The sequence below is a fragment of the Sinocyclocheilus rhinocerous genome, unplaced genomic scaffold (genome assembly GCF_001515625.1).
Source record: "Sinocyclocheilus rhinocerous isolate Xijiao unplaced genomic scaffold, SAMN03320098_v1.1 scaffold1868, whole genome shotgun sequence".
Lineage (NCBI taxonomy): Eukaryota > Metazoa > Chordata > Actinopteri > Cypriniformes > Cyprinidae > Sinocyclocheilus > Sinocyclocheilus rhinocerous.
This window is the reverse complement of record NW_015661949.1, coordinates 315507-324238: the sequence shown is the minus strand read 5'-3', so window position 1 is coordinate 324238 and position 8732 is coordinate 315507. Positions and strand designations below refer to the sequence as shown.

Sequence of the window (8732 nt, the reverse complement as noted above, 5' to 3'; positions counted from 1 at the left end):
CCCCAAAGCCGTAAACCTAGGGGAAACACTGCAATAGGTGCCTAAACTTATTTCTCCAATGGCGGCCATGTTTTTTGAGATATGCAAATGTCCTCATAGACACTTGTGCCCCTTTGGACGAAGACACTGCATACCAATTTTCAAGTTGATCGGACCAACGGTTGCATAGTTATAGTCATTTTTAGTTTTTTTTCGTCTTATAGCGCCACCAAGTGGCAGAACTGTGAATTTTTTTTATTTGACCAAAGATCGCACACATGTGTACAGAGTTTGGTGAAGATCTCATTCCGTTCAGGAGTTATAGCCATTTTAGTAAAAATGGTCCCGTCCCTAACAGACGTTTTTGCGTCCCTAAGCAACGGTGAGTTGAAATTTCAATTTTTTTTCAATTTTGCAAAATGGCGGAAAATTTTTATAGACGGAAATGAAATCGGAGATAGCCATTTTGTTTTGATTGAGCCAAGGAATCCAATGATATAAGACAATTGAGTCTACGACAAACGGTGTAGGAGTTATGAGGGCTTTTGCGTTTTTGATCGCTGTAGCGCCCCCTATTGACCGATTGCGGTGAGTCTTTGGATCTGACAAGAAGGCAGATCTTGTACTACTCTAGATCTTGGACTACTACAATCTGACCAAGTTTCAGCTCTCTAAGCCTTACGGTTTGGGCTGCACGATCAGTTTTAGGGAAGAGTCTTTTTTCTAACAGCAGAATAGCAAAGATCTTTGGTATCTGTTCGCTAACACCGCTGACAAAAGGTTAGTCAGTTAAAATTAGCAGCACACAGAAAGATTCATTGACAATTATTTTTTTAAACTTACCTTATTATTATTGTATAGAAGTAATCAGCCTTTGTCCAGTGGTAAAAATGCAAGCAGTCTCAGCAAATGCGGCGCACAAATTCAAAAAACGTTGCTTGTTGCGCATGCTCTCTAACCTTCCGTATTTCTTCTTCTGTTGTTTTGTTGCACATTAGCAATACATTAGCGCACTGCTGCCTCCCACTGGTGTAATATCATCGGTTTTGTTGTGGCTACTTGAATATTTTAAGTAAGAGTTACTCATTGCAGCAAGTTGTTTTATTCGCCTTAGGTTGTGGCTACTTGAATATTTTAAGTAAGAGTTACTCATTGCAGCAAGTTGTTTTATTCGCCTTAAAATGTGCTATTACTTAATAAAACCGAGTAAGTATAACAACTAAGTAAAGATAACTAATTATATCTAAGTAAGGTAAGCTATTGGATTTTACAGTGTGTGTACTTAACAGCTCTTGTTTGTATTTGAGAATAATAAAGGTGGTGTGAGCTTTGCACAGCACAAAATATTCAGTAATTCGAGCTGCTCTTGTGTACTTGCTATTCTTGGCAGGACTCTACAGGACCGAGAGGGACAAAGGCACACTGTATGAGCTCTACTTCGCTAAAGAGAATTCCCACGAGTACCATCACGTCACCCTCTTTCGTCCGTTCGGGCCCCTCATGAAAGTGAGGAGCACGTCTGTAGACACCGCCAGCACCGTCATTAACATCATAGTGCCGCTGTCAGGCCGCACTGAAGCCTTTGTTCAGTTCTTGCACAACTTCAGGTGAGGAGGTCACTGTAGGATTTGTGGTCATTTTTTGTAGTGATGATGTTTTTGTAGGCCAAACGGAAGTTAGCATCATTTTTCATTTTTGTTTTTTTCAATTAGCTGTTGTATAATTGTAGAAAACAAGCTGTATGACAGACAGAAGTTTATGATTCTTACACATTTTTTTATCATAAAATTCTTCGCAAATAAACAACTTTATGAATTGTAAAGCTCAAGTACAATTGCCAGAAGTAGAAAGCTAAATGTAGGCTATAAACGAGCTACACCACAGTCACATGACTTCAGCCTCTCCACCATTAAGATTCTGACAACTCTTTCAGTCTTTATTTAAAAAACATTTTCCCTGAAAGTTTGAGTTGTTTGCAAGAATGTGATAATGAGGCTGTAAAAGCAGCTAGTGAGTAAATGAGTTTACGTTTAATGTCCCCAACAACCTCTGTAGTCAAATTTAGACACTTATTAGCAACCGATTTTTTTCAAGACAGTTCAAATCTTTAAAAATCACAAGGGAGTTTCTAACCACAGAACATATTTGAGGCATTTAACCAAAAATCATTTCAGAAAAACCCATTGACTTCAGGAAACTGAAACTGGAAGTTCTGAACTTGTTTCTAGGTTTCAACCTAAAAATACATTATGTCTGCAGCACACTGCTAATGAAATTGAGATGAAATTCCACAGCAAAAAAGATCCATTGTCAAAAGTCACTTTCAAACCAAGTTGTGTCAAATTGCAACTTGAACTCGAGGCAAAATCTATGTGGGGAAATTTTTCATTTTTATGCATACATAACTCCTGATTGTGCAAATTGACATTTCGAACAAAAATTTTCACAGAGCGTGTAAGAGAGATTCTGGGATCATATCTGGGAATGTGTGTCAGTGTATTTTTGTGTGCTGCAAATAATATGGTTAAACTTCTAAAGATGTGTGGGTAGCGGCAACACGGAGCCAGTTTTACACACTGTTTCCCAGTGTGGTTTTCCCTTTGGAAGTTTTGGAAATGTTGTGGTCAGACTGCGTTTTCTGTGTGCAGGGAGGTTTGTATACAGCAGGACAAGCGGGTGCATCTCACAGTGGTGTATTTTGGCCAAGCGGGCTTGCAGGAGGTGAAGGCGTCTCTGAGGAAAATGTCCAGGTTTGAGCTCTGCAAATATTCTGAAATTTTAGGAGCATAGCATAACTGAAACTGTCTCTGTTTGCCAACATCCTGAATGGAGAAACTGAAAGGAAAGGAATTTGCTGTTTACCCATCTTAGTGAGGCAGTTGAAATGTTCTTTTTAAACGTGGTAATTTTTTTGACTAGCAGGAAATATGCTTGCTTTTTCTAAATGTTTGAGTAAGGCATGTAATCTGTTTAAGTACACTACCAAGTTTGGGGTCAGTAAGATTTTTATTTTTATTTATTTTTTTATTTTTTTTAGAAATTAATACTCAAGTATGCATTAAATCTATCAGTGACAGGAAAGACATTTACAAATTTCAAATAAATGCTGGTCTTTTGAACTTTTCTGTACATCAAAAAAATCCTTGATAAAGTATCAGGGTTTCCACCCAAATATTAAGCAGCACAACCATTTTCAGCATTGATTTTTTTTTTTCCCTTAAGCAGCAAATCAGCATATTGAAATGATTTCTGAAGGATGATGTGACACCGAAGACTGGAGTAATGGCTGCTGAAAATTCAGCTTTGTTAAGCAGCAAATCAGCATATTGAAATGATTTCTGAAGGATGATGTGACACCGAAGACTGGAGTAAAGGCTGCTGAAAATTCAGCTTTGCCACCACAGGAATAAATTACATTTTAAAATATATTCAAATAGAAAACATTTACTTTAAAATGTCATAATATTTCACAATATTACTGTTTTATTGTATCTTTGATGAATGCAGCCTTGTTGAGCATGAGAGAATTTTTTCAAATAATTAAAAAAAATCTTACAGACCTCTGGTGTAGTGGAGTAGTTTGGTTGGCATAAATCTTCTAAGCCTAATTTTGTTTCCTACACTGTTTTTATTCATGATCTTTACCAGTGAGGAAAACTTCAGTAACTACACCCTGATCCCCGTGGATGAGGAGTTTTCACGTGGCCGTGGTCTGGACATCGGAGCTCACGCGTGGGAGAAAGGGGGTGATGTGTTGATGTTCTTCTGTGATGTTGACATCTACTTCACACTGGAATTTCTTGGCACCTGTCGCCTCAATACAGCTCCAGGTCTGTCATTTAACAAGCATTTATATCTGAAAATTCATAGACCCATTACTAGATAAAACATCCGTATTTCTTCCATTTTGCACTGTTGTTTGATTATACTATAGGGTGTAGTGTATGTGTAGCAAATAAATTAATGAAATTGACTTGTTTTGCATGTTTGTGAGAACAGTAAAAAGAAACTCAATATTTTTATACAAAAATGTTTATATTAAAAATATCATTTTTCACACAATTTCATAATAAAAGTTCATTTTTTCCTCCCTTGAAGGAAAACGAGTTTTCTATCCAGTGGTTTTCAGTTTGTACAATCCAACTATAGTTTATGGAAATCTTGAGTTTCCGCCTCCCATTGAGAATCAGCTGGTATGTAACATCAAGATTTTTCTATGATGTTTGTAGCATATATGGCTTTCTACTGATACTCAAGTGAATAATGCAATTGTATGGTATTTACAGATTCATAAAAAAGATGCCGGATTCTGGAGGGATTTTGGATTTGGCATGACTTGTCAGTATCGCTCTGACTTCCTCAGCATTGGTAAGTCAGTGTGTATTTAAATGTGGGGAAAGTTTTACATTTATGACAAAAATTCAGCAAAAGTAGACTAAAGAGCTGATCCAAATATGTCAGTAATATTTATTGTATTTTATTGTAGTAACTCTTCTTGTGAAGTAAAATAATAAATTTTTTCAGCATAGTTTAAAATCGATGCATCAAATTACAATGAAAAGATCTTTTGCTTGTTACATATAAATAAACTCAAGGTTCCCCTTTTCTAGGGGGATTTGATCTGGAAGTGAAAGGCTGGGGTGTAGAAGATGTGCACTTGTACAGGAAGTACCTACGGAGTGATCAGATTGTGATCCGCACTCCTGTATCAGGCCTCTTCCACCTGTGGCATGAGAAGCAGTGTGCAGATGAACTGACCCCAGAACAGTACCGCATGTGCATCCAGTCCAAGGCCATGAATGAGGCGTCACACTCTCACCTGGGCATGCTGGTGTTCAGGGAGGAGATTGAGACTCACCTTCGAAAGCAGGCCTACAAAACCCAGAGCAGACCAGCAGAATAAATCAGCAATACAGAGCACAACGTTGTTGATAACAGCAATGAAGAAATAGGTCAAAAAGACATTGTTGGTATTAAGTCAACTCTAAATAATCATCCATGGATTACTGAAGACCTTATGACAGCAAAAAAGACTAAGTGTAGTGGGAGGATGGTACTGATAGGTACTACGTAAACTGTTTACATCAATGAGACTTTAATCTACATTCTGGAATAGTTTGCTTTAATGCCAATTTAAATTTTAGGTGTTCTGCACTAGAAGGACTTTTTGGATTTATTAACTACATGCATAATGCATAATGACCAGTCCCATTGGGGAAATGAGTTCCTGAAGATTAGCTGAAATGCAGAGAAATTGGTAGGGCCTCATTCATGAAAGAGAGTTTGTGCAAACTATTCGTAAATTGGTTAAGTTGTCTTAATGAATTGAATGCAACAGATTGCATAAAGACTTTTACAGATGATTTACACGGAAATGATTAATAATGGCCATTGAGGAAGCATGTCTTTTTTTTTTATTTTGCAAATAATTGACCGAGCCATACGTTACATTTTTATATCATTTCTATTGAAAATGTATGCGCTGTGACAAAAATGGAGATCCGTTGCTAAAAGTGACAATCATCCACAGATGGATGTGGTTAAACTTGCCATGCTGGATTTGTACTGTAGGCAATGTCTCTGTTGGAATAGTATTCAGACTTTGGGAAAAGTCTTCCACGTGTTTGGACCCGATATGCATTTTGATGCATGTGTCAAACTTTTACTTTGCACCATGTGTGAGGACACTGGTCAGTGCCATAGCGCTAACAGTCAGGGGTTTATGTTGCAGGCTCTGATATTTCAAGACATTGGCCTTTGCAACCACTTTGAAATGAATCTGTGGAAGTAGTGAGAAAAAAAAAACAGAACACCCCACATCCCTAAAAGACGTTTCTGTGATTGAACGTACCACTTCTGATGAGGACATTATGTATTATTTTAACTTTAAGCAGCAGGTAACCATTGCTATCTGTTGTTGAGCCTAAAATTGGTCCATTGCTTTTTTTAAAATAAAAGGAATACAACTAACCATTGTTAATGATTTTTGTCATCAAAATAAACCATGATGTGGTGCAGCAGTTTAACCTTGAAATGCAAACCTGCTATTTGATCCCAGCAGTTTTGTCAAATTTTGGGAGCTAAATCTGTGCCAGGCTGCCAGCTAATATCAATTCTTAAATATCCCAATATATTGAAGAGAACTGTAACATAGTCTAACAAGCCAAATCGACAAAACGGCTCATAATAGTTCAGTTTATTATGATTTGTTGGTTGTAGGGTTTACACAGCATAGTTATTTCTTCACTAACTATAGATAAAGTTTCTGTTAATACCGTTTGATTCCATTTGCAATTGCACTCAAACATTCGCAACTCTATAATTTAAGCTATAAAAATGGCATTTTATACTGAATATTGAAATCCACTATTTGACTTTCATTTCTTAATTTAAGACACATGGAATAATACAAGTGTATTTTAATATAGACTACAAGATAAAAAATAAAAAATAAAATAAAGAGTCCCAGATGAAGAGTTGAAAACTGTTTAAAATATTCTTTTATCTTCAAAGTAATGTGATTTGTGATGACTGAGGAGTTTTAGTGAGCCGTTACATCAATGCACTGAATGATCTGGGTGTATGTTCATGGTCTTGTAAATTTCCTTGAGGAGAAGCAGGGCTGTATCTTCAGATTCCCTGAGGAAAGAGACAAGAGAGTGTTTATAAAACACAACATGACAGTAATGCTGCTATTAATACATACTGATATTGTTATGAAAGATCACATACCAGTAACAGAGATGACTTTGGAGTGCAAACAGGTATTCATTGAAGCTCTCGATGGGTTTCTCTTGCAGGACGTAGTCAATGCGATTACCTCCATTCAGCATGCCCACTTTTATTTGGGTCTCCTCTTCCTTCTGGGGCTCAGGACTCTCAACCATCTTATTCTCCTCTGCAAACAAACAGTGAGATTCAGATTTTGATTGAGCAGAAGTGTGCACAGTGAAATGGAGAAATGATGAAATGAAAAAGGGTAAGAGGATATTAACTGCGTTTAACTTGCCTTCCCCTTGCTGCTTTTCCTCTTCTGCTTTGATTTGACTGGCGACCATGGCGAGCTGTTCATGCAGTTGAACGATTGGCAAGTTTTTTACGTGGCCCCAGAGGAATAGCCATTTCCTTCAGATCATCTATTGTGCACATCAGCTGCAACAGAGATGGAGAAATAGCAGTGATGAGTTGCTTACTCTGTTTTTAATAAAAAAAGATGTAAAAAATAGATTTAAAAAGCTCTTACCAGAGACTCTACGTCAATCTTCTCAGTTTCAAAAGTGCTCAGATATTCAGACAACCCCAACATCTCCAGAATTGATGACAGGTTGCCAATCTCCTCCTCTTCCTCTTTAGACTCTTCCTCAGCAGCTGCTACAGTAGGCACTTCATTGGCCTGGATGACAGGACTTACCTACAGCAATTAAACATAATTCAAATAAGGTTTATAAGTCATCTTAAACACCCACAGATAAAGGCTGTGGGTTCCAGGAATGCCATAATATAGAACATGTCATATTTTAATATTTTTAGTTCAATTAATGTGGAGCATTTTACGGTCATCTTCAAAAATCTAAATGTACTGATACCTGTTTCACATTAGGCGGAGCATTTCCATTGGTCACTGGACCTGATGAAGGTGAGCCAGTCTTCTGATTGGACAGCAGATCAAAAAGTATCAAAGAGCCTACAGATTAGGGGAAATTAAAAGAAAATTGTAATGAAAAATATCAATGTAGTTCAGTTCAGTACAGTACATGGTGTTTTTTTACAAACTATCAGTGAGCTCTTATAGACATTCAAGGTTTATCATATAAGACCTTGAATCAGAGTTATGTAAAAGCAAAGGATTCTCACCCAAGCTGTGTCCAGCCATGGACACTCTGCCTTTGAAGTCTGGGTTTCTTTGCATGAATAGTGCATGTAAGCGGTTGATCTCAAAAGCCACGGTGTCCATAATGGTCTGGCAGTAGGTTGGGCTATTGTAGAAGAGAACATCTAAGAGGGTTTCATTAGTGAAGTGACGCAAACGACCTGTGCTGGGCAGAGTAATCTTCTTTATCCTCCTATTGATGATTAAAAACATAAAAGACAGATTTTTTGTAAAAATAAAAATACAAAAGACGTTTATGATAATACAGACAACATGAATTTAGGCAGAACAGGATGGAGATTTCAAGTTCATAGCAGCAACAAGAGGAAAGGAAAACTTCCTGACAACATATTTTTTCAGTAACCTTAAAGCAAGTTCCTTAAGAAAGAGTCAATTTTTAGACCAAAAATGTTTTATAATTTTTCCAGAGAAGGACAAGAGTTAATGGATTTTATAATTATACTTCCATTCAAAAGTTTGGGGTGGGTAAGATTATTTTCATGTTTTTGAAAGAAGTCTCTTAAGCTCACCAAGGCATTTATTTGATCAAAAATACAGTAAAATATGTATAACATAATTGCTATTTCAAATAACTGCTTTTTACGTTAATATATTTTGAAATTTAATTTATTGTCACTATGGAAAAGCTGAATTATAATTTTACTCCAGTCTATATTTATTCCATGTATTCCAGTCAGTCACATGATCCTTCAGAACTCATTCTAATATGCTGATTTGCTGCTCAAGAAACACCTTATTTCAATGTTGAAAATGGTTGTGGTGCTTAATATTCTTGGGAGAATTGTGATATATTATTTTCAAGATTATTTAATGAATAGAAAGAATAAAAAACACTTCTTCCATAACATTATAAAAAAAAAAC

General features: G+C 36.6%; 2 protein-coding genes across 2 annotated transcripts in view; one reads left to right on the top strand and one right to left on the bottom strand.

The window, feature by feature from the left end:
• LOC107726950 (chondroitin sulfate N-acetylgalactosaminyltransferase 2) overlaps positions 1-5784 on the top strand; it is an 8940-nt gene extending 3156 nt beyond the window's left edge. Inside the window, exons 3-8 of the mRNA XM_016536649.1 lie at positions 1370-1586; positions 2628-2729; positions 3628-3809; positions 4078-4172; positions 4266-4347; positions 4590-5784. Coding sequence (XP_016392135.1) covers positions 1370-1586; positions 2628-2729; positions 3628-3809; positions 4078-4172; positions 4266-4347; positions 4590-4882 — 971 coding nt within the window. The 3' untranslated portion in view covers positions 4883-5784. The remainder of the gene's footprint in view (positions 1-1369; positions 1587-2627; positions 2730-3627; positions 3810-4077; positions 4173-4265; positions 4348-4589) is intronic.
• Positions 5785-5995: 211 nt separating this feature from the next.
• Positions 5996-8732, bottom strand: part of LOC107726952 (SEC23-interacting protein-like) — a 7551-nt gene continuing 4814 nt past the window's right edge. The window contains 7 exon segments of the mRNA XM_016536650.1: positions 5996-6618; positions 6712-6877; positions 6989-7061; positions 7063-7131; positions 7223-7390; positions 7566-7663; positions 7834-8042. Of these exon segments, the coding sequence (XP_016392136.1) occupies positions 6537-6618; positions 6712-6877; positions 6989-7061; positions 7063-7131; positions 7223-7390; positions 7566-7663; positions 7834-8042 (865 nt within the window). The 3' untranslated portion in view covers positions 5996-6536.